Raw genomic sequence first — 25,122 nt, forward strand, 5'->3', positions numbered from 1 at the left:
GTGAAGGTGGCTCAGTGTTTGAGCCCTTGCCATCCTCATGAGACCTTAATGAAGCTCTTGGCTCCTGACTTTGGGTTGGCATAGCCCTGACTGTTGCAACCAATCTGAGTAGTGATCTAACAGATAAAAATTTTTATTTTGAAATAAATGAATAAATCTTTTCTAAAATGTGTTTCAAAGACAGAAAAGTAAACGCCCCAAGATTCATAGATTCATAGACTTTCTGATACATTTTTTAAAGATGCTCCATGGCTTGGAGAAGGTGGTATATTCCATTTAGTGAAAAATGTGTTAGATGATTGTACTTTCTGTGACTAAGATGTACTACTGTTGGTAGGCATTTTTGGACTTTTGAGGCAGTGTAGGACATATTTGGACCCAGTCCCTGGATACTTGTAAGACAAACTGTGTTGAATAAAGCCTAGAGTTTCTCACTATGCTCCTAAACCTGATCCACCATGTTTTTTGCAGCACCGCTCACAATTTGATATGGAATCAACCAAGGTGTCCACTATCAGGTGAATGAATAAAGAAACTGTAGCTTATATATGAAGTAGGAAATCTGAGTCATACAAATAATGACTTCCCTGTCATTTGCAGCAGAATGGCTGGAACTGGAGGATATGTTAAGGAAATAAGTCAGACACATAAAGATATAACTGCAAGTTTTCCTTTACAAGTGGAAGAAAAAAAATAATGATTAGTAGGGACTCAAAGAGGTAGAAGAAATAGACGGAATTTTAGAAAATGAGCCCTAAATTAGGGTGAGAGAGGAAGAATAAGTTACTGGTGGTGCACAGTACAGTAAGAAGGTTATAGTTCACAATGATTAATGTATGTTTTATGATATAATAAAAGCAGCTCCTAGTCTATAATCACAAAGTATTGTTGAAGACAGGGAGATGTCAATTACCCTGACTGATGATATATATTTTATATACATATGGATTGAAATTTAGCAACATAGCCAATAAATAGGAATAATAATTGTTAATAATTATTATCAAGTAATAATAATCATTAATTATTCTTAAATAATAATTATTGTTAAAATAAATAAATAACAGTAGCCAATGAGAGAAAAGGTGCTTATTTTTCCCTAGTAGGGCTACAACTTGCTATAATATTTGAGAGAAGTGGGTTAAATAGATATTTTTGATTGAGGATCTTCATTTTTTGTATGTACATTATGTATGTATTTAAGAAGTCTAATCATTCATTATTTTTAGAAACAGAAACTTGGAATCAACCTGAATGTCCTTTAACACAGAGGTGATTAAATATATTTTGATATATTAATATTGTGATATATTAGTATCCAACCATTATTAAAAATGAATCTATCCTATGTTTATTAATCTAGAGTTAGATACATGTTATATTTAATCCTACTTAGAATAATGTACATAATAATATGTATAATAAGATTCTTATGTATAAAAACTCAAAATCTTTAACATATCTTTTTTTAAAGAAAATATGTGTTATACTTGAAAATCAGAATTACAGAGAGGGCGGGCAGAGAGAACTTCCATCTGCTGGTTCACTTCCCAAATGACCAGAGCTAGACTGGTCCAAAGCTGGGAGCGGCAAAAGACTGTTTCAGTGGCAGCAGCTATTGAAGCCATTTGGGTAGTGACCCAGTGACAGGAAGATCTCCTTCTCTCCATAATGGCCAGAGCTGAGCTGATTGAAAGCCTGGAACCAGTAGCTTCCTCTTTATCTCCCAAGCAGATCACAGGTGGACCGGAAAAGGACCAGCTGGGACATGAACTGACATCCATATGGGATACTGGTGCTGCAGGAGGAGAATTAACCTGATATGCCACCTTGCTGACCCAGTGAAAACTTTATGGTCATGTCTATTTGGGGTTGTATTGGCTTTCTGTATGTGAGTGTTCATTTATTACCAGACATGGAGGAAGTTAGCAGCTACTTTAAAACATTTTTATGGCTTCTTCAAAATGTGTTTATTCATTTAGTTGAAAGGTTGAGTGACAGAAAGTGAGGGAGAGACAGAGACAGAATTCTCCCATACACAGGTTCACACTTCGAATGTATGCAACTGTCATGGCTGGGTTAGGCTAAGCCAGGAACTTGGAACTTCTCCTGTGTGAATGGCAATGACCCAAATACTTGGGCTATCATCACCCACTGGAAAGCCGTATCTTAACCTACTGTGCCACAATGCCCATCCAGTTTCCACTTAAAAAGAAACTTCTCCATTTAGTTGTATTTATAATCTGAGTATTCAGATTTCTGAGTATTATCAGTCTTGTAACTCATCTCCCATGGGACCCCCAAACAATATTTCCCAAGATGGAGTTTTCCAACTTTGTACCACCATTATAACCATTCTCTTAATTTGGAGTTCATGACTTCACATTTTTGGTTAAAATTTTCTTCCTTTTGTTTATAATTTAATTTCAAGTACACCTTATTTTTTTATCATTCTACCCAGAAATATTTCCTTTAAATCACATGATATACATGAAGTGATAAAATTCCCATGAAATTCAATTTAAAGTATATATTCTGTCCTTCTTAGTCCAGATAACTCCACTCTTTATTCTCCCCTTGAGAGCAGTTATCAGAAGTTACTGTTATTTCATTTATATATCCCATTTGCCTACTTTTCTTTAGCTAAGTACAATTTCTGGATTTTTCCTAATGCTATTAAGTGCTTTCAAGGTTCTCTAACCTGAGCCATTAATTTGTATGGCAATGACACTGTCACACAATTTTGGCTACTGTATTGGGGTGTGTGTGTGCTTTAAATCTTTGCTTACGTTTATTGGAAAGGCAGGTGAGATTTACAGAGAACAAGATCTTTCATTTGCTGATTAACTCCCCAAATGGCTACAAAGGCCAGAAGTGAGCCAATCTTCTGGGTCTCCCATGTGGTTTTGGGCCATCATTACTGCTTTCCCAGACCACAGGCAGGGAGCTGGATGGAAAGTGGAATAGCCAGGACACGAATTGGTGACCATATGGGATCCTGGTTCTTGCAAGATTAGGATTTAACCATTGAGTCACCATTGTGCGGGACTGTGTGTGTGTGTGTGTGTGTGTGTGTTAATAGCGAAGTAAATGAAAACAGAAAACTAAATGTGCATGCAATTACTTTCAAGTGATTTCCATTTGGACTGACATCTGATTTCTTATCAGAAACCCCATAAGCTAGGAGACAATGGAAAGATATAGTCCTACTTCCAAATAAACAAATAAATTAGCAAAAACAAACAAACAAAATGGCCAGCCCGAAAAACTTTACTCAGCAAAGCTGCCATTTATAAATGAAAGTAAAATAGACTTTCCAAAATAGAAATTTAATGTATCACCATTTGTCAAGCCTTACAAGTGGTACTTGTATATACATGGATGTATTTTACTCAGAAACAGAAAAAGATAGTCATTATCATGAAAGAATGTACTGGCAAAAATCTAACTAAAGTACAAAGGAAATCCAAAACAAACACTAGAATGAATTATGGAAAAATGAAAGGACCAAGATTTACTTATTAATAGTACCCTTGGATGTAAATAGCCCAAATTCTCCCAGTTAAGAGACAAACACTGGCAGGATAGATTTAAAAACAGGGCCCCACTGTTTGCTGCCTGCAGGAAACACGCAGTCTCAAACTACAAAAGCAAAGTTGGAGGCATCACAATAGCAATTTTCAAGACATACTATGGGGCAGTTATAATCAAAACAGCCAGGAGCCAGAAACTCCATCCAGGTCTGCCACATGACTGGCAGGAATTTAAGTATTTGAGTTGCTATCTGCTGCCTGCTGGACTGGGCATCAGCAGGGAGCTGGGACAGAGAGGAAGTGAGATTCTTCTAAGAACTCAAATCCCAAAACAGAAGTCACAAGTGATGATTTAACCCATTACAAGACTCACCCATATTTCTTATATCTAATAGCCTATTAATCAGGTTTTTAGGCCTTTTTCTCTAAGGAATAATATAATCTGAAAATATGGATAATTTGACTTCTTCATATACATTTTAGTTATTTGTCTCATTACTTGGCTAAAGCCTCTTTGTTCCAGATCTTAAAACAATTTTAGTTTTCTCTATCCAATGTAATATTTGATGTGAACTTGTCATATATAGTTTTTGTTTTGTTGAGATGTGCTTCTTCTGTATATATTTCACTGAAGGTTTCTATCATAATGGATATGCGATTTTATCAAGTGCTTTCTCTGTATTTATTGTGATGGTTGTGTGATTTTTAGTCTTTATTCTTTTGATGTTACGCATTATGCTTATTGATTTATGAATAGTGAATCATCTCCCTGTTTCTGGAATAAATACCTTATGATCATGACAAACAACTTTTATGAATTAGTCATAACTTTGTTTAAAATACTTACTGAATTGTTTTGGAAGGGCAGAAAAAGGGAGAGAGAGAGAGAAATACATTGAAATTCCTTCCCTTGGCTCATTCCCCAAATACCTACAGAAGTTTGGGATGGACCAGGTTTAGGGTAGAATCAGAAATTAAATCTGGATCTCATGCATGGGTGATATGAACTCAGTTACTTGAGCCACAGGATTGCTTCTCAGCATGTGCATTTGTAAGAAGCTGGAATTGAGAGCATTGCTGGGACTCAAACCGCGGGCACTCCAGTATTGAGTGTAAACAGCATAAGTGTTGTTTTTATTGTTACGCCAAATACCCACCTCTGAATAACCTTTTTGAAGTCTTGCTGGGTTCATTTTGCTAATGTTATCCTGGAAGACACATAATAGTGTGGCAATATTTAACACAGTTAATATATTAATCTATTTGACATTTAGAACAGCCACATGAGAAAGGTACTAATATCTTTTTAATAGGTAAGTAGTCAACGCACAAAATTAACTAGTTTCCCTTAGATGACATGATTCAAACTTGCACAATCTAATTCAAAAAACTGTTTTTTTTAAATTAACTTATTCATTAATTACATTGTATTACGTGACAGTTTCATAGGTATTTGGATTCTCCCCACCCCTCCCCAAACCCTCCCCCATGGTGGATTCCTCCACCTTGTTGCATAACCACAGCTCAAGTTCATTTGGGATTCCCTCATTGCAAGCATATAACAAACATATAGTCCAGCGTCCTATTGTCCAGTCAAGTTCAACACCTTCTTAGGGAGACCCCCTCTGGTCTGAAGGCAGAGCCAGCAGAGTATCATCCCGCTCAGTTAAAAGCTCCAACATACCATCAGCAACAATCCAGGTACAATGAGGCTGGTGCAGAGTCCACTGATTGACATACTCCATCATAGAGTCTCCCCTTGTCCAGTATTTCGCTGTCAACATATAGCTGAGGTGGTTGGTTGATCTACTCCATCTTCTATCTTTTCTTGGTTAATGCTCTAATTCCTCCATTTTGATTGAAGGGATCCCCAAAGAAACTTTGAGTGGTTCCCAGATCAGGTTCCTATATGTATTAGCAAGCACAGTGCCCGCCTCAGTCCATTACCCCATCAGCTGGTGGTTGCAACCGCTGGGTTGGTTCTATTCTCAGCCCCGACCTCCACCGGAACCAATGAGTATTGCAGTCCATCCCGGCTCTGCCCATCACACACTTGTCCCTCACCTAAACCAGTGGGAAGTGTGCTGGTTGGGCGCTGCTTTCCTAACAGGCACAGGCAGCCTCGCCTTGGCATTTTGTGTTGTGTACTGTTTTTATCACAACCGAACCTGGCCCGACCCCCACCCAGCTCCAGCGCTCGGACTTGCCAGTGGATGACGTGAACTGACTCAGCCTGGTCCGCCCTCAACCCGAGCCAGATGTATGCCAGTGGGACACTTCCCATAGCCTCTTCTGGGTTGTTTACCTCCATGCTTCTAGCGCTTATTTGTAGGGTCAGTGTCCTGTCAGAGGAACTGTTCAGGTTCCTTCATCAGACCCCTCCTGGTGTCATGTTTCGCGCATACCAGCAGGTCCATGGGCCAGCACCACTCATTTCATCTCTTGCCCCAGCAGGAGCAGCGGCCTTTGTTAACTTGTCTTCAACCCATTCTGGTTCCTGCTGTTGGAAGAAAAAATTGTTTCCTTAACTGGACTCTAACAATATTAAAGATTATCAGAATTAATTTTTGTAACATTTTAAAAGTATGAGAAATCAAATCAATTTTTTTGGGAGCATTTCCTTTTATTAGCCCATGTGACCGCAAAACAGAGAAGACTTTAACATCTTGGAGTTTGGAGTTTGAGTTACTTCTCCCAAATTAGGGAATAGATAGCTAGAAACTTTGGAGGCCCCTGTAGTATTTATTTTTCTCTGTGACTGCAGATTGCACAGCACCTGATCTGTATTGAAAACATGTACTGTCCGAAACTCTAAACTCGTACCGGCAAATATTCAACATGCACAGAACAAGCAATAGCTGATTAAAGCCATCATTCCGAAGTCGTTAGTGTAATTAACCAGTGTCTCCATGAAATTTGCTTTTGTCAAAAAGTTTTGGTTCCACCAGTAGGTCACAGAGGGGCTCATTAGAAAGCTCATAGGCAATTGCATTATTAAAGTGCTACAAGTGTTTCCATAAAGTCATTAAGGATGTAATTGTTCAGGTGCACAGAAACTCTTTTCTCTGAAGAGCAAGGTGGAGCATGCATCCGGCTATGCACTTGTGTAGTCAAGGCTGTCTCCAGAGGCAACAGTTTGTTAGGCAGTCACTGGTGACTCTATCTCAATGTTGCCTCATGCCTTTAACAGCATGCCCTGGAAGAGGTCTTTTGGGGCAAACCACATAACACAGAGTATTGACATAAACTTTCTCCAAAGTTTAAGGCATCCTCAGGGAGAAAAGAGGTGACTGCTCGCAAAGTTCCAGTCAGCTATGCAAGCAGAGTCAATCCCAAGAGCAATAGCAGGACGCCTCAGGAAGCCTCAGCGTTTTGATTTTGCTCTAATAACCACTGACCACAAATGAATGAGCCCTGGAACCTCATTAATACTTCACACACACACATAATGATACACATATACATAGACACGGGTATACATATGCAGAGAATCAAGATTTCAGCTGATTACAATTCTTTCTCATTCAGGCATGTGTATATATAAATATAGTCATTCAATTACTTATTCACTTATTTTATTCATTAGTTATTGTTTATTGTTATAATAACTGGATCTTTTAAAACAATTGCAAATTGAGTAGTTTATGTCCCACAGAACTAAAAAGAGTGTACCTTATCTTGTAACCGTGGCAGCTTTATTTCCCTTGATATTTATATTGTAATATTTTAAATAATTTTCTAACTTTTATAATGCAACATCACTGCCCTCTTCTTTTTGGAAGAGCAAAAATTGGCTTGTTGCACTTATACACAGAACAAGGTATTTACAGCAGTCAGATACTATTGCATAAAACAAGACCCCCCCATGGGAGACTCAAAAGTCCTCGCTCTTGACTTTGGATTGGCTCAGCTCTAGCCATTGCAGCCATTTGGGAAGTGAACAAGTAGCTAGAGATTTTTGTCTGTTGGTCTCTCATTTCTGTAAATCTGCCTTTCCAATAATAAATACGTATTTTCAAAAACACTCTTCCTTTTAATGTATGAGTGTGATTCTTATTTTAATAAAAGATTCAATTAGGGGGGAGGGTTTGGGGAGGGGTGGGGAGAATCCCAGTACCTATGAAACTGTATCACATAATACAATGTAATCAACGAATAAAAAAAAAAGACTAAATTAGAAATTATGAATATGGAAAGGAAATAAAAGTATTGTCCAATTTCTGATTTAAAATGTACTCAAATATATATTGTGTGAGAATATGTCCCATGGAATAAATAACTACATGTGCAGCTAATTTTGTAATATTTATAAACTGAGACAATTTCCTACTGTAACATGAGATACATACACTTACTCTTTAAGTTGGATTTCAAGTCAAAATAAATAAACAACATATTTCTGTAAAAAAAACATACAGGAGGCATTTTCTTCCATGACGGTCTCTGTGAATTAAGATTATAAATCCTTGGGGGAATGTCAAGAACATGAGGGTTTTCTATAATCCACTGCTATCCGTGAATTATGGTTTATCCTTGTACAAGCTAAGTGCAGTTAGCTGTGGGGTGTGCAAGATGGGCTCTAAATTCCTTTCCTCTAGCTTTGAAAGCTAGATCTTACAGTACTTCTCATGCGAAGATGACTTTTTCAATAATGTCAGAAATATCTAGTGGGGGACAAATGATTCTCTTTTCTTTTTCTCTGTGGAAACATCAAGTAAGAGGGACTTCAAAGAGCTCATGGAAAGTAGAATTAAAATATAGAGTTATTTTGTTTCTAGCATTTTTGAAGTCCATGCAGAGCTTTCTTGCAATATGTATTTCAATGAATTTTTGAAGGTCCATTGTACAAATATTTTACAAAATGACTTATGTAAGATTTGTATTTAAAAAACGGCATCATGGTAGCACATGGAAGTCAGAATTATAATTTTAAGTAATTTAGACACTATTTTTCAAAGACTTATTTAAAATAAAGCAAGATTGACTGTTTCTTTAACTTATACAAATAATTCTGAACTATTTCATATTCCACAAGTCTTCTCCACATGTAAATAGCAATTATTGCATATTATTTAACCCAAATGCTTACTGTCAGTGTGAGCAATGTCATTTTTTTTCTTCTCCGGAATCAGAATGTACGCATCTAGTCGGTTAGGAAGATTTTCATTGGAGGAAGTTTTATAAGCAGAAAATTAAATCAAGCAATATAACATGTTACTTGCTTTCTCAGGCAATATTATTTTTCATATACCATACTGTCACTGCTAACTTATTTTAGTATGTACCTTTTTGAATCATTTCTTCACTAATGAAACTCCTTAAAACCCAGTGATGTGAGCCATTCTCTAGTTATTCACGCTAATTTTTTCCTTCCTTTGGCAGAGGAAGTTTTTCTCTCAGAAACTTTCTTTTATCAGTTTTCAGCTCAAGGCTGCTCCACTTTCATATGTTGGAATTGTAGAAGAGGGTCAGGTCTGGCTTCTCTACATCTCTTATTTTTTTTTCTGGACTATCATTTTTTTCTCACCATAAAAATATTCTTTCCCTTCTTCTAAGAAAACAATGTACATTTTGTTTTTGGTTTTCTGACTTTGTTTTTCAGGCATACTTCTAATAACTGGGCAACTGTGTTAGGCTTCTGTGTATGTAATCCAGCTTTCACCGTGATTGACATGCTAACATACACATCAGGTAGAATAACCACCTCAGACCTCTTCAATTTAATTATTTGTTGCTCTCTTTTAAATTACTGATCATTAAACTTGTATGTTCTCCTGTTTTTACCCATTTGTATTTGTTTTCTGTTTGCTGTTGAGTTTGTATTCTTTTGAGAAATATATATTCAGATCCTTTGCCCATTTACAAATTGGCATGGTTATTCTGTTGAAGTTTCTCAGTTGATTATGTATTCTGGATATTAATCCTTTGTTAGACGAAGAATCTGCAAATACTGTTATCATTATGAACTGAGTATTTCTTTGTGCGGGGCTTCTTAGCTTTGTAGTACTTAGCTGCACGCTAACTTCTGTCCACTAGATGTCAGGATGCCCCCAGACCTTACTGGTTGATAATTGATTATATACGCAATCATTGCCAAACATCCCTGTGGAGAAAATTGTCTCCGATTGAAAACACAGCTCTATCTGGTATGACTTTTAGACTATCCAAGTGTTGTAATTCATGTATTCATTGTTCTGACTTCTGGGTTCACAGCTACTCTCCAAAGGAACATTTACACTCAAATATTTGATCAACATACTAGAAGTTTTGACACTTACTACTTCCTATGTGCTGTGTCCTGGAAATGAGTGTAGGAGAACTAGCGGCACCTGTGATGAGTGTCTCTTAATTCTTCACACATATTCTGTATTGCCTAATTTTAAAGAAAACAGAAATTTCCTATACATACTTATCTACATCAGAGGAGGTGCAGGACAAATTATTTTTCTTGTATTTAAACCCCTGAGAAGAAAGCCCAAATTTTGATCTCAAAATAAGCATGTAGTTAAGGGTAAGTTCCATTAATTATGAAGTGTGTGACTTTTGGCATGCAACTCAATTTCTCAGTATTTCAGTTTCCTCCTTCACACAACGGGAGGGAAGGATTATTTATGTCTTATGAGTTGAAGATGTCTCAAAACTGATGCAAGAAGTTTAAACTCTTATGTCTTTAAAAAAATACTTTATTTTTCTTGGAAAGCCAAATTTATAGAGAGGAGATAAAGATCCTCCATCTGCTGGTTCAATCCCCAAGTGGCCACAATGGCGGGTACTGAGTAGATCCGAAGCCGGGAACCAGGAGCTTCTTACGGGTCTCCACAAGGGTGCCGGGTCCCAAGCTGTTAGGCTCTCCTCTACTACTTCTACAGAACACAAGCAAGGAGCTGGATGGGAAGTGGAGTAGTTGGGACATGAACTGGCACCCGTATGGGGTCCCAGCATGTGCAAGGCAAGGATTTAGCCACTGAGCTATCGCACAGATGGCCCAGACTCTTACGTCTTTAATGTTAATGATTGCTGGATTAAAGATTGAAACTTGAGCTAATACTGGTGTCTGAGAGGTGGGTCTGGGGGAGACATCTTTGGAGCATTGCGGGGGGGTGGTGGTAAGGAGATGACTCAGATGTTGGTTCTCATAAGAAGATTGGTTATGACTTTTAAGTATTCCTCTATTCAAGTTTTGTTTTTGGTAAATTTTGAGGTGGATTATGGTATTAATTCTTCTTTAAAAATTTTATTAGAATTCATATTCCCTTTTGCTCACAGCTACCACTCTCTAACACCAGCACCACTCTAGCTCCGTGAGCTTCAGTGGAAGGAGTGGGAAGGAAAAGTAGGGTGGGCTCCATGACATGGCTTTGATGAAGCAGACTGCCCATACAAGTACTGGTCGTTAAGCACCTAGAAAGCAAATGGCTACAAAAGCTGCTCACAAGTGTGTACCCTATAGTGTATGGATGAGGAAATTTCATCAGTACAGGCCTGATACTGTGATACTTCTTGAAACTAGAATTATCACACTAATACTCCCACATCACAAACTACACATTTTAATAAATGCAGAAAAGGTATTTGATAAAATTCTATACCCTTTCATGATAAAGTAAAGCTCTTGTGAGAGCTGAAGATGGCCAAACAGACATATCACTGTTATGGTCTTTCTACAGAGAACTGGAATGAGAAAATGCGTTTTGAGGTGAGTACCCAAGGAAGAACATAGGAACTTAGCAAAGAAGACATGAGGATCTCATTAGACACACAGATATGGTGTAACATAAACAGAGGCCACACGTGCATTGGCAACCAGGACCCTGGCTCCACGGCTGGGGCAAAGCCCCATTGCAGAGGGAAGAACAAGGGGATAAGACCCATTAGACTCAATCTCCAGTGAATTTGACATTGGCAGTCGAGCTATAAGAAGGATTCACTGACATCCTAGATTTGAGTCCCAACAAGGGAAGCTACCTGGAGTATACAGAGACATTTGATACGAAGGAAAAATTCACATTGTCTCCTCCCATCAACTTCTGGAGCACAGGCTGCAGGAGTGTGATGTTACTTTGAGACAGAGACCACTGTAAAAATCCTCACTCCCATTGAAGGCTTCAGTGCTGGGGTAATCCCATCCATGAGATCTCAGAGACATTTCATCACATCAGCACAGAAGGTTTGATGCCTCAATAACTCAAGTAGACCCACTAATAACAAGGATGCCATTACTTTTTTCCAGTGTTCAGTGCTACACGGGAGGTGGTTTGGCACAGCAGGGTGGGTCCTACTTTCAAGACTTGGAAACTGGATGCCTGCTCCTGCGGACATGGGGCCACTCCCTGCAGTCCATCTTTCCTCTTAGGGTAGTGCGCTCCAGCAATATGCTGGTGTCCGCCTTGGGCCGAGCATCTCTCTTTCCAAGCCTTTAACGAATGTTGTATAACGCCTATCTTTGCTTTGGTCTAGCTTATAACACAAGTGCTCTGTCTACCTGCATTCTAAGGGTTAAGGAAAACACAGAAAATGACATGCTTCTTTATTTTTTTCTGGCTTATTAGGTAAAAACAATAACATGTGTAGCGTAACAGTTTATAATACTGTTTAGCGATCTCTGAGAGCTGCGTTCCATGTTTAATGTAAATATGAAGTCATATTTGTATAAATGACATACAGAATCACAGAAGTCTATGAGAAGTGTATTTCTAAAGAAAATCATCAAAATTTTTTATTTGGAACAAACTATAAAAGGACTTTTAATATCAGTTGATAAGCATAAACAATTTAATTTTATAGACAAACAATTTGATAGCATTAGCAATTTAATTTTATCTAAAGTTAATCTATATAATTTGAAGATTATTGATGTCAAGGACAAATAAATAATGAAATGAATGAAGTCCCAAATGTATTTTATTTATTTATTTTTAAAGATATATCTATTTTTTTATTGCAAAGTCAGATATACAGAGAGGAGGAGAGACACAGAGGAAGAACTTCTGTCCAATGACTCACTCCCCAAGTGACCGCAATGGCTGGTGCTGCACCAATCCAAAGCTGGGAGACAGGAACTCTTCCGGGTCTCCCACACAGCTGCAGGGTCCCAAGGTCTTGGGCCGTCCTTGACTGCCCTCCCAGGCCACAAGCAGGGAGCTGGATGGGAAGTGAAGCTGCCGGGATTAGAACCGGCGCCCTTATGGGATTCTGGTGTGTTCAAGGAGAGAATTTTAGCCACTAGGCTACTGCACCGGGCCCCCAAATGTATTCATGGAAATAACAACAACAAAAAAATGCCACCAGGTTGAATGAGGCTGCTGCATCTGCTGGTGAAAGTTGGAACTGGGAGTGGGCTGGAGTAGGCCATCTCAAACTGGGCCCCAGCACCTGATGGCACATTCAAGACCTGGGGCCGGGGGCAGACCTGCTAGGAGAACTTCAGAGACTCCCTTGCTAGGCTGCTGCTTCCACTGGTGAGCATGAGATCTGGGACTGGGGCAGTTCAGGCTGTATTGGGTTGCTGCACTGCTAATGCACATAAGAGCCAGAATGGATGTGGGCCAGCTAGGTTAGTCTGCAGGACCAGCTAGCAAGTGCCAGGGCTCAGTGCAAGTCATGTCAGGCTGGACCGCAGAAACCCCTGGCAGGTACAGCGTCTGTGGCAGGGAGCATGCCTGCAGGGTGAACATGAGAACCAGGGTTGGGGGTGTGCCAGGATAGACAAGGTGGCATCACCTGTTGGTATATATTGGGTTGGGTCTCGTAACAAGTTGGCTTGAGCCAAGTCACAGTACCTATGGATGTTCATGAGAGTCAGATGGGATATGGGTCGGGTCAGACTAGGCCACAAAAGAGCTGGTGTGTGTAAAAACCAGGGCTGGAGGTGAGCCTGGTGAGGGTTATTGGGGTTTGTCTTAACTAGGCAATTCCAGCTGCTGGTATGTGTGAGGACTGGATCTATGGCAGGCTGGCTAGGCTGGTTTGCAACAACCATTTGGTTCATGTGAGATTCTGGGATGGGTGGAAACTGACTAGGCAGCTGCATCCACAGGCGTATTGGCTGGTGCAGGTGACAGATTGAACCTGACCCTGGCTGCTGCACACAAGAGTTGAATCTGGGCCACTTCATGCAAGGATTCTTGGGGGACTCCCTGACTAGATTGCTGTATTCAACCTAGGCCACAGGAAAAATCACAGAATGTATGGTCCGATTTTGGAGTGCATGTATTGAGACTGGACCTCCTCAGGTGCTAATGTATGTGCAGTAGATAGCATGTCCAGATGCACATAGGGCACATAATGGCTAGCTCTTCTAGGCCCTCAGAGGATGTCAACTGCCTTGTGAGAGGATGGGAAGCAGAACAGATTGGACAATTCTCCAGGCCAAGCTTTGCAACATGTTCCTGGGTCTGTGGACTTTGTCAGCCAATAGATCTTGGAAAAATTTACTTGGAGCAACGAAACCAACATCTCAAAGCTATCAAAACTACTCAAGCAACACCCTTGGAACCTGTTCCCTACCTTGGGTTAGCTAAGACATGAAAGGACTGCCTCCATCCCTGGGTGCTGCTGTAGTTTGACAGCAAAAAGAGGCCACCTCCTTCTCATCTCTTGCAGACATAGAAGGAAAGCAAAACAAATTTTTGGTTCCCTCACCTTCACCTGTACCTGACCTTCCCACCCTAACCAGAAGCCCACAAGAATGCATCCTTCTCAACTTTGTAAATAATATTAAAAAGAAAAAAATTAAAGAAAATGAAAATACGTTGCGTGATTATTTTTACCCAAATCATGCAACAAACAGTACAATACCATTAAAGTAGCAAAAAGATCCTCAAGCAGATTAACAACAACAAAAACAACAACAAAAAGGAGCTGAAGGCAAAGAAATGAAAACAGAAAGTGAGAGAATCTCTGGGTGATTCAGTAAGTTCATTGAAGTAATAGACCAATGCAAAACTTTCAGAATCTATTTTAGCATATTTGGAGTGTAACTTAGAAATTAATTTAATTGTTATTACAAAAGGAATGAACAGTCTAATAAGGAGGGAGAGATTCAACTATTTGTCTTTGAAGGTTATGTCTTCAAAACCTGCACTAGTTAAGATTTGATGATGCAACAGTTAAAAACTAACATTCAACTAGATTAATATAAGGTTTGCATGGGAAAAATTGGTCTGAAAAATTGAAATTGAAGAGATAAAGTGGTTTTGCCATTATAATACATGGAATTGTAATACTTAGTAGGTTTTTTGTTAGATATAAGACAAATATTTGTTAAAATACTTGTGAATGCTATGGAAAAGAAGTAATTAAGTGTTAAAATGTCTAATCTCTTGAATTATCACATATTTTAGAATTTTGGAATAGTGCTACTGAAAAAATAAAAATATCTGTTATTTCCAATGCCACATGTATCTTGGGTATCTGGTGTGTTCCAGGCATATCCTATAATTTCAGTTAGGTAATCATTTTTCTTAATATGTGTTTCATGAATTTAAAAAGATGTGATATAATTGTTCATTGCTAATGGATATCTAAAATACTTTAATTTTTTGGAATACAGTATAAACATTATATACATCTTGATTTAATAACTTAAGCTTTTGTATTATGAAGAACAGAACTTCAGTGTTTTAGCTTTACTTATAAGAATAAAAAATTAGGGCCCGGTGTAGTGGCCTAGTGGCTAAAGTCTTCACCTTGAATGCCCCGGGATCCCATATGGGCACTGGTTCTAATCCCGGCAGCTCCACTTCCCATCCAGCTCCCTGCTGTGGCCTGGGAAAGCAGTTGAGAACGCCCGAAGCCTTGGGATCCTGCACCTGTGTGGAACACCCAGAAGAAGCTCCTGGCTCTTTGCTCTGGCTGTTGTGGCCACTTGAGGAGTGAATTTTCTGGTGGAGGATCTTCCTCTGTGTCTCTCCTCCTCTCTATATATCTACTTTGCAATAAAAATATATAAATATTTTAAAACAAGAATGAAAAATTAGAGGTTGGCACTGTGGCATGGTGGGTAAAGCTGTCACCTCTGGCACCAGCATTAGAGTTCCAGGTGTTCTACTTGTGATTCAGCTCTCTGCTTATCGCCTGGGAAAACAGCAGGGGATAACTAAGTACTTAGGATCTTGCACCCACGTGGGAAACCGAGAAGAACCTCTGACTCCTGGCTTCTGACCAGCCCAGTTCTGGCTTTTGCATCCATTTGGGGATGAATCAGCAGATGAAATATTGCTCTTTGTCTCCCTCTTTCTCTCTATAACTCTGCCTTTCAAATATAAATAAATAAATAAATAAATAACTCCTTTTAAAAGAATTTGAAGACTAGAAATAGTCCACATAAAACAGATGAATCGTTAAATATATTTTTAAAAAGATTTATTTATTTCTGGGCCCGGCGGCGTGGCCTAGTGGCTAAAGTCCTCGCCTTGAATGCGCCGGGATCCCATATGGGTGCCGGTTCTAATCCCGGCAGCTCCACTTCCCATCCAGCTCCCTGCTTGTGGCCTGGGAAAGCAGTCGAGGACGGCCCAAAGCTTTGGGACCCTGCACCCGCGTGGGAGACCCGGAAGAGGTTCCTGGTTCCCGGCTTTGGATCAGCGCAGCACTGGCCCGTTGCGGCTCACTTGGGGAGTGAAACATCGGACGGAAGATCTTCCTCTCTGTCTCTCCTCCTCTCTGTATATCCGGCTTTCCAATAATAATAAATCTTTAAAAAAAAGATTTACTTATTTCTTTAAAGATGTATTTATTTTTATTGCAAAAGTGTATTTACATAGAGAAGGAGAGACAGATATTCCATCCACTGGTTCATTCCCTAAATGACCATAGCTGCTAGAGTTGAGCCAATCTGAAGCCAGGATCTAGGAGCTTCTGCATCTCCCATGTGGGTGCATGTTCTCAAGGCTCTGGACCATGCTCTGCTGCCTTCCCAGGCCACAAGCAGGGAGCTGGAATGGAAGTGGAGCAGCATTCATATGGAATGCCAGTGCTTGTGATGCGGAGAATTAGCCTGTTGAGCCATTAGGCTGGCTCTTCCACCCCCACCCCCCAAATTTTATTTGTTTGCTTGAAAGGCAGAGTTACCTGGAAGGAGAGGGAGAGGCAGGGAGAAAGAAAAATCTTCCATCTGTTGGTAGACTCCATAAATGGCTATAATGGCTAAATTGGGCCAGGCCTAAGCTGGGATCCAGGAGTTTCTTTCTTTTTCTTTTTTTTTTGTCTCTCACATGGGTGCAGGGTTCCAAGTACTTGAGCCATTTTCTGATGATTTTTTTTAAAGATTTATTTATTTTATTGGAAAGGAGGATGTACAGAAAGGAGGAGAGACAGAGAGGAAGATCTTCTGTTTGATGAATCACTCCCCAAGTGACCGCAATGGCTGGTGCCGTGCCAATCCAAAGCCAGGAGCCAGGAACTTTTTTCTGGGTCTCCCACATGGGTGCAGGGTCCCAAGGCTTTGGGCCATCTTCGCCTGCCCTCCCAGGGTACAAGTAGGGAGCTGGACAGGAAGTAGAACAGCCGGGATAAGAACTGGCGCCCATTTGGGATCCTGGCGCATTCAAGGCTAGCACCTTAACCATTATGCTATGTCACCGGGCCCTCTGATGATTTTCTATATGCATTAGCTGGATGGGAAGTAAAGCAGTCGGGATTTGAATATGAACCTATATATTGCTTATCCCTCTATGTCATAGGTTGGTTCTATTGAAAGTATTTTCTAGGAATTCCATTCAACAGAGTACTTTTAAGAAAATTATAATACTAAAACTATTTAAGTATACAAAGTAATGGCATACAAATTTGTAGAAATATTTTAAAAGATATATGTAAATATAAAAACTAAAAGAATTGAAAAATAGTTGATGGTAGATAGAACTGTAGGTGAATTATTTAATTTTATTCCTGTTATTGTTAAATTATTTTCTGTGCAGTTATTATTTTTTAAAATTTTTTTAAAGATTTATTTATTTTATTACAAAGTCAGATATACAGAGAGGAGGAGAGACAGAGAGGAAGATCTTCTGTCCGATGATTCACTCCCCAAGTGAGCCGCAATGGGCCGATGCGCGCCGATCCGAAGCCGGGAACCTGGAACCTCTTCTGGGTCTCCCACGCGGGTGCAGGGTCCCAATGCATTGGGCCGTCCTTGACTGCTTTCCCAGGCCACAAGCAGGGAGCTGGATGGGAAGTGGAGCTGCCGGGATTAGAACCGGCGCCCATATGGGATCCCGGGGCTTTCAAGGCGAGGATTTTAGCCGCTAGGCCACGCCGCCGGGCCCTGTGCAGTTATTTTTATAACATGTGCTATGATTGTTGATGACTCTGTGTATGTATATGTGGGTACATGTCTGTTTATTAGAAAAATAAAAGGAAGTAGTAAACCTGTATTACAAGATTATAACTGTTTGCTTCAATCTGAAGTAACGTGAACATAGTTTCACAGACTAAATAAGTGAAAAAATAAGACGGAGTGTTTCTAACAGAAAAAAAAGATTATTTGATGTATCTAACAAAAAGGCTGTTGACTATTTTTATGAACATTACATTCTGAAGAAAACCAATGATTAAAAGAATGCTTGGTGCTTGCTTCAGCAGCACATATACTAAAGTTGGAACGATACAGAGGAAATTATCATGAGCTCTGTGCAAGGATGACACACAAATTTGTGAAGTGTTCTATATTTTTTGTTTTTATTTTCATTTCTTCAAAAAAGGTTTTTGTTATTAATTTCTTTGCTGACTCATAGGTCATACAGTAAGTAGCGTTGTTTGCTTCAAAAAGGTTTTTGATTTCTTTTTCATTTCTTCAGCAATACATCGATCATTATATAACTTCAGATTGTTGTATGTTTCCTATTTTTTTCCTCATTGCTGATTTTGCTTTATGGCTTTTCATGTAACAGGATGTATAATAACTATAATAGAGACTGTCATATACAGATTTGAAAATAAAATGCAGTGTGCATCTCTACTTCCAAATCAAAGATGGATTCCCAATGAAACTGTTCAATATATCTTGACTATAGGTTAATAGACTCTCTGCCATTGTCCATACCTACAATGTCAGGATACATTTAAAGAGCAGAATGACAGACTTACGACTGCTTATGAAGGACTATACTACTGTAATAATATGGGGGAACAGGTGGGGGTGAGGAGACTTAGGAAGAGGAGAAGGGAAATTTTAGGCTCTATGAAACTGCATTGCAAAATTTTGAAAAATCGTGGGTGGATAACATTGGACAGCCATCAACAACAGGAGAAAAATACCTTTCTCCTTGTAAAGACTCCTTGCAATAGTGACTTTCGTAAAGCTCCCTTTAGGGCCTCATTCCTCAAACTGTAGATAATAGGATTGAGCACTGGGGGTATTGCTGTGTAAAAGACAGATGTCACAAGGTCAGAAGCAGTTGGAGAATCTGAAGTTGGTTTTAGATATGCAAAGGTTCCTGTGGAAATATAAAAACAGACTACAAAGAGGTGGGGCAGGCAGGTAGAGAAGACCTTTGACTGGCCCTCAGCAGAGCGTATTCTTAAAACAGTGGAGAAGATGTGGATATAGGAGAATATGATAAAGATGAAGCAGACGAATGCCATCACAGCCATGAAAGCAGATACTCCAATCACCCCAAAGTAATCATGGGAGCAGGAGAGCTTTGCCAACTGAGGGACATCACAGAAGAACTGGTGAATTATTTTGGCTCGACAGAATTTAATGGAAAATGTAGCTGCTGTGTACAAAATTCCAGAGATTCCTCCACTTAGCCATGCAGCTATCACAATCCACTTACAGTTTGCAGGACACATGATGAGCTCATAACGCAGCGGCAGGCAAATTGCTGCGTAACGGTCATACGACATCAGCGTGAGAATGGCCATTTCAATCCAGGCAAAAGATGTGAAGAAGAAAATCTGAAACATACACTGACCATACGAAATGTAGCCATTGTGTGTCAGTGAGTTGTCAATGGACTGGGGAACTGTGACAGAAATCAAGGAAAGGTCTAGAAGGGACAGTTGCCTCAAGAAGTAATACATTGGGGATTGGAGACTCTGGTCCAGGATCGTGATGATGATAATAGTGAAGTTACCCATCAGGGCCAATAGATAGATCCCCAAGAAAAGCAGAGCATAGAAGATCTGCAGCTCATGATCATCAGAAAACCCCATGAGGAGGAATCCGCCCATTGTGGTCACATTTGTCATAATCACTCTGAAGATGAAATCTAGGTGATGACTGGAAGACAGAAGCATATGAGAAATGTAGTGCAGAAATATTAACTTTATTCCTTACCAACAACTAATTTTAAGCTTATCGTATCTAATGGCTGTGTTCTTAATGCTGGGAGCAAGGGGCCAAAGAGGAAATTATGCATTTCTTATGCTCAAGGAGCTCACAGTTATCACAGGGCATCAGTAGTGACAGTGGAGTAAGACTATTTTCAAGTTACTGGTTCTGTCAGGAAAATGGAGTTATAGTTACTGCCTAGGAAAACATGTAACTCCATGTTCTCAACAGGAAAAACCTGTTGTGATGAAGAGAAAGGCAGTGACAGGCTCTGGATTAGAGGGTTGGAAATTGGAGGAGCTGCATTTCAGCAGCACATTGCTTTGTTTTGGAGGAAAGATACTATTGGAAAGTGAGATGAAGAGTTGGCCTGTTGGGCAAGGTAACAAGTAAAGCTGTTATCAGAAAAGTACTGTGCTGTTGCAGGCACACCCTCCGAAGCTGTGGAGCCAAAGGCCAAACTCAGTACGTTATTTTTCTAATTAACATTTTTTTGATGGATATTTCATTGCAATGATGAGAAAACCCTTTTGCAAAGGGATTATTTACTTACATGTAATTTTCAGATGCAGGGTTTAGTCTGATGGTATTAAACATATTCTGGTGTAACAGCTTTCTCTGAATCTTCATTTTTAACTTTTCTTATCATGTGTTTTCAGTTGAAGACACTGAGTCATTTTGGTGGTTCAGTATAATGAAAAGAAAGACAATGATTGAGATGAAATATTTTAAATCTGAAAGTAAACTATTCATATCCAATGTATAACGTAGGAGAAAATCTAGGAGCCAGATTGTTGGCTTAGCACATTAGTCTCCTGCATGTAGAGCTAGCATCTCAAATGGGTGCTGATTCGAGTCCTGACAGCTCCACTCCCGATTCAGTACCTTACTAATGGCCCGGGAAGATGCAGAGGATGCTTCAAGGTCTTGTAGCTTCATGTTCTTGAATGTTTTCATTCAGTCTGATAGTTCTATCAAAGAACTGTAAAATCTGCCATATCAAACAGTTCCTTTGAACTTTATGGTAATAAGCCTGAGTGAAATATCACCACGCCTTTTTCTCTCTTAGTAATTTGACATCTGGGAGAATCTTGACTTTGATACCAATGACGCATCCCTGTTCTTTAGAGCGGCTTCAGCTAGTCACTGCGTAGCCACTCTCACGTGCTTCTTTTTTCTAGTGTCCAAGGCCAGTCTCTCCTCTCACTATCTAAGCTGACTCTGCCTCTCACTTCTGTGAAGAGTGAAACTGGTTGGTCCCGGTGTGATAGAAGCTTCGGGATGTATCCCTGTGGACAGATTTCCCATCCAGTTCCCTGCTTGTGGCTTGGGAAAGCAGTTAGGACAGCATTGGTACCGTGAGGCAGTGTAGGAGACCCGGAAGAGGCTCCTGGTTTTGGATCAGAGCAGCTCTGGCCATTGCAGCCACTTGGGGAGTAAATCAATGGATGGAAGCTCTTCCTCTCTGTCTCTCCTCCCCTCTTATAAAATGACTATCAAATTAAAAAAAAATTCAGTGAAACTGGCATCCTAATTCTCCATATCTACTTTATTTATTTGCTAAATTACATTTCTATTTACTATCTTACAGGGATAATTAAATTTAGACTGTTATTTTAAAAAGAATGTCAAAGTAACTGATTAAACTTTTGCTTTAATTGCCACATTTGAAGGCCTCTTCACTCCTCACATGTGAATTTCAATCACCTTTTTAATACAATCAGAATATCCTGAAATTTATTAATTGACATTAAAACTCTCATTAAACCATATGGATAAGGGTTTCTCTTAGGAGGTAAATATATTAAGCTCTGTTATTTTGTTTGTTTGTTTGTTTGTTTTTAGGGAAAAAATCTAAGCTCAGAGTACCTAGCTGGCAGAATCGAGATCTGAGCCCTGAATCATTGGCCTTTGTAATACATACCACTTTCTTACATCTAACATTTAAAAATGCTACTGGAAAACGTGAAATGAGATAGCCACAGTTATATAGAATCTCTAATCATGAAAGATATTGTTCTCCATTGTATTACATACACTATTCAAAAAATGTGTTATTGACATTTTATTTATATAAACTCATGATCATCAACTGTCCCCAATTCCCTCATTTTCTTGAAGTGGGTCATTATTGTAGCACCTTTATATGAATTCAAAATATAGACTTTATTCATTCATTCTTTTTTCTGGAAAATGAACTTCCTTCCTCGTTAGAATTGTAAACTTGCTTTTGTAATCTTAATCTGAAGAACGAATGATTCTATCAGCTTTTCATAAAGCATCTCCGTCTTTATTTGAGGTTGGAAAACTCACCACAGATGTACTTCACGTGTAGGTAACTATCAAGTGGCTTCTGGAAGTTCCTTACTTATAATCACACAGATGTTTAAAAGCATGCTTCCCTTGAAAACAGAATTGGTTGTTTTTTTGGTTTTGTTTCAACATCTTTATATTGGAAAGCTGAACTAAATGATGACATTAATTAATTACATCTTTCATCACCTGGGATTTGAAGCCACTAAAATTTATACACAAAGGTGGAATGACTTGGCAAGATGTGGGGTTTTTGTTTCTCTTTGTTTTCTACAGTTCTTGTTTTTGTCCAACTTTAGTGGACAGGTGAAACACCAGTACCTGTACCTCACACTCAAGAATTTTGACTCAGAATGTGTCAGGTGACAAGCTCCCAGGTTTTGACATTGTTGGCTTGAGTGCCAACTCTTGGTGAATCACTTTACTAACGAAATCATGTAGTTGTGAATGGCAAACAGGAAAGTTTAAGTATTTTGAGCATATCTAAACGAATCCCTAATTCCAGGCCTCCAGAGCAAGTAGAAATCAATACTTACCTTTATTTTTCTGTTAGAAATTGAAGCCCTAGAAGCCGATGTTATGCAGCAAATTAAGTTGCATTGCTGGCATCCCATACCAGAACACCACTGCCAGCTATTCCACCTCTTTTTTATTTTTAAAATTTATTTATTTTGGGCCCGGCGTAGTGGCCTAGAGGATAAAGTCCTCATCTTGAACACGCCAGGATCCCATATGGGCACCGGCTCTAATCCCGGCAGCTCCACTTCCCATCCAACTCCCTGCTTGTGGCCTGGGAAAGCAGTCAAGGACGGCCCAAAGCTTTGGGACCCTGCACCTATGTGGGAGACCTGGAAGAAGTTCCCGGTTCCCGGCTTCGGATCAGCGCAGCACCAGTTGTTGCACTCACTTGGGGAGTGAATCGTCAGACGGAAGATCTTCTTCTCTGTTTCCCCTCCTCTCTGTATATCTGACTTTGTAATAAAAATAAATAAATCTTTAAAAAAACCAATTTATTTTTATTGCAAAGTCAGATATACAGAGAGGAGGAGAGACAGAGAGGAAGTTTTTCCACTAGATGATTCACTCCCCAAGTGACGGCAACGGCTGGAGCTGAGCCAATCCAAAGCCAGCAGGTCTGCTGGGTCTCCCATGCAGGTGCAGGGTGCCAAGGCTTTGGGCCATTCTCAAGTGCTTTTCAGGCCACAAGCAGGGAGCTGGACAGGGAACAGAGCTGCCGGGATTAGAACTGGTGCCCATATGGAATCCCGGGTGTGTAAGGCGAGGACCTTAACCACTATGCTGTTGTGCCAGGCCCCAGCTGTTCCACTTTTGATCCAGCTCCCTAATGATGTCCCTTGGAAAACAGCAGATGATGGTGCAGTTCATTGGACTTCAGCCTCCCAGGTAGAAAGCCGGAATAGTCTTAGAGTCCTCTGACTTTGGCCTGGACCATCACAACTAATGTAGCAATTTGGAGAGTGAGCCCACAGATAAAACATGTTAACAAGATGATGACAGAAAGCCTTACACATTCCATATCATTGAGATGGCAGAGATTCAGATGGCTGTAAAACACTTGGCCAAGGACTGTTTTCCATTAGAGGACTGGCTAAATTTGGTGAGGCATCCACAGAATTAGCACTGTGTGAGAAGAGCAAAGTATGAAGCAGATCATTACTAGACTGGGAGTTTAACCATGGATGCCAGTTTTGTGCAAATATTTTAAGCTCATCGGAGATGTATTTTTACCCCAATCTCTCTCTCTCTCTCTCTCTCTCTCTCTCTCTCTCTCTCTCTCTCTCTCTCACACCCACACACACCCCCACACACACAAATGCACAAATGCTGACAAGTAACTTCAAGGTTAATGATGCTATGTTCCCAAGACTTGTGGTTTTGACTTTACAGGTGCTTGAGAGGACTTTTTAAAAACACCCAAACATAATGCCTGTGCCACTAGTGGAAGAAAATAACAACAGTAGTGAAGGAAAAAAAAACTTATTTGTCTTCTTCGGCATAGCTTACCTGGGCTCTGATAGGGGTGATGATGAAAGAAGTACTGGGGCTTAACAGGGCCTTGACTGCCAGTCATGCTGCAAGATCACGGGCTAGTTTGGTGAGCATGTGGGAGTTTTCACTGTGATTTGCAGATGCAGCTGGAGCCCAAAGGGTAGAGTCATAGTTGAAGATCTTGCCTGGGTTTGTGCATTCCAGTTCTCCTCTCAGTGAGAACTGCATGATTGTGGCTTGTTGGATGTGTGGAAACAAGAGTTGCAACAAATAAATGCATGGCCAACAGTAATATTTGCATGTGATTCCAGCTGGGCTCCAAAATCAAGGAGGTGGGCTCTTTACACAACTGGCACATATCACTGATGCAGTTGGCATGTCTTACACCATAGTGCTAATGTGCAGACAGGTGGACCAGCTAAATCAGGAGTTTTCTTTCTGCAAGACTCTCATTGCTGTGTCAGGTGTCACTTCAGGCCATGTGAGTTAGCTTGCCTGAGCCATTCACCAGGCCACAAGCGATCTCCCTCCCCACAGTCCTCAAGAAATTTGTCTTGTGCTATGGTAAGATTCACAGGAAGGAAGGAAGGAAGGGTGGATTGTGGCCAGTGTATCATTTGAACCACAGAAGATAACACTCGGTGATTAACTGCATTTTTCAGAAAAGCACCATTAGTGAAAAGGGTCAGAGGCCTCTGTGACTGGTATCCGGAATTTTGTGGTTTTATTTTTCTCCTACATCCTTTTATCTCTGGAAATGGTTTCCAAGAAAGTCTTTGAACCACCCAAAATTTTCAATCACACAACTGTAAACATTTTGATGCTTTAATTGAAGCATCTTATGGTGATAAGGGCTTCTCTGTGGATACAGCGTGAAAATAGCACCTATTCAAGGCTTTGAGAGAGGTCCTGATGCAGTGATGAACAGTCAGGAGGTCTCCTGCTTGTCCTCTCCTGTTAGGAGCAAACTATCCTGTAGGTAACATGTAG

General features: G+C 39.9%; 1 protein-coding gene and 1 non-coding gene across 2 annotated transcripts; one reads left to right on the top strand and one right to left on the bottom strand.

The window, feature by feature from the left end:
• The first annotated feature begins 18,100 nt into the window (after window positions 1–18,100).
• LOC118758370 (U6 spliceosomal RNA) lies at window positions 18,101–18,207 on the top strand. The gene has a single exon (XR_004995667.2). It is a non-coding gene; the product is annotated as a U6 spliceosomal RNA (small nuclear RNA).
• Window positions 18,208–18,770: 563 nt separating this feature from the next.
• LOC101520955 (olfactory receptor 14J1-like) lies at window positions 18,771–19,727 on the bottom strand. Its single transcript, XM_004598425.2, has one exon. It carries the CDS (start codon window positions 19,725–19,727, stop codon window positions 18,771–18,773), a length of 957 nt encoding a protein of 318 aa, XP_004598482.2.
• Window positions 19,728–25,122: the final 5,395 nt, after the last annotated feature.

This window comes from Ochotona princeps, chromosome 1 (assembly GCF_030435755.1).
Source record: "Ochotona princeps isolate mOchPri1 chromosome 1, mOchPri1.hap1, whole genome shotgun sequence".
NCBI classification, from domain to species: Eukaryota; Metazoa; Chordata; class Mammalia; order Lagomorpha; family Ochotonidae; genus Ochotona; species Ochotona princeps.

Coding starts and splice junctions, on each gene's coding strand:
- LOC101520955 (XM_004598425.2), bottom strand. CDS start 19,727: ATGACAAATGTGACCACAATGGGCGGATTCCTCCTCATGGGGTTTTCT.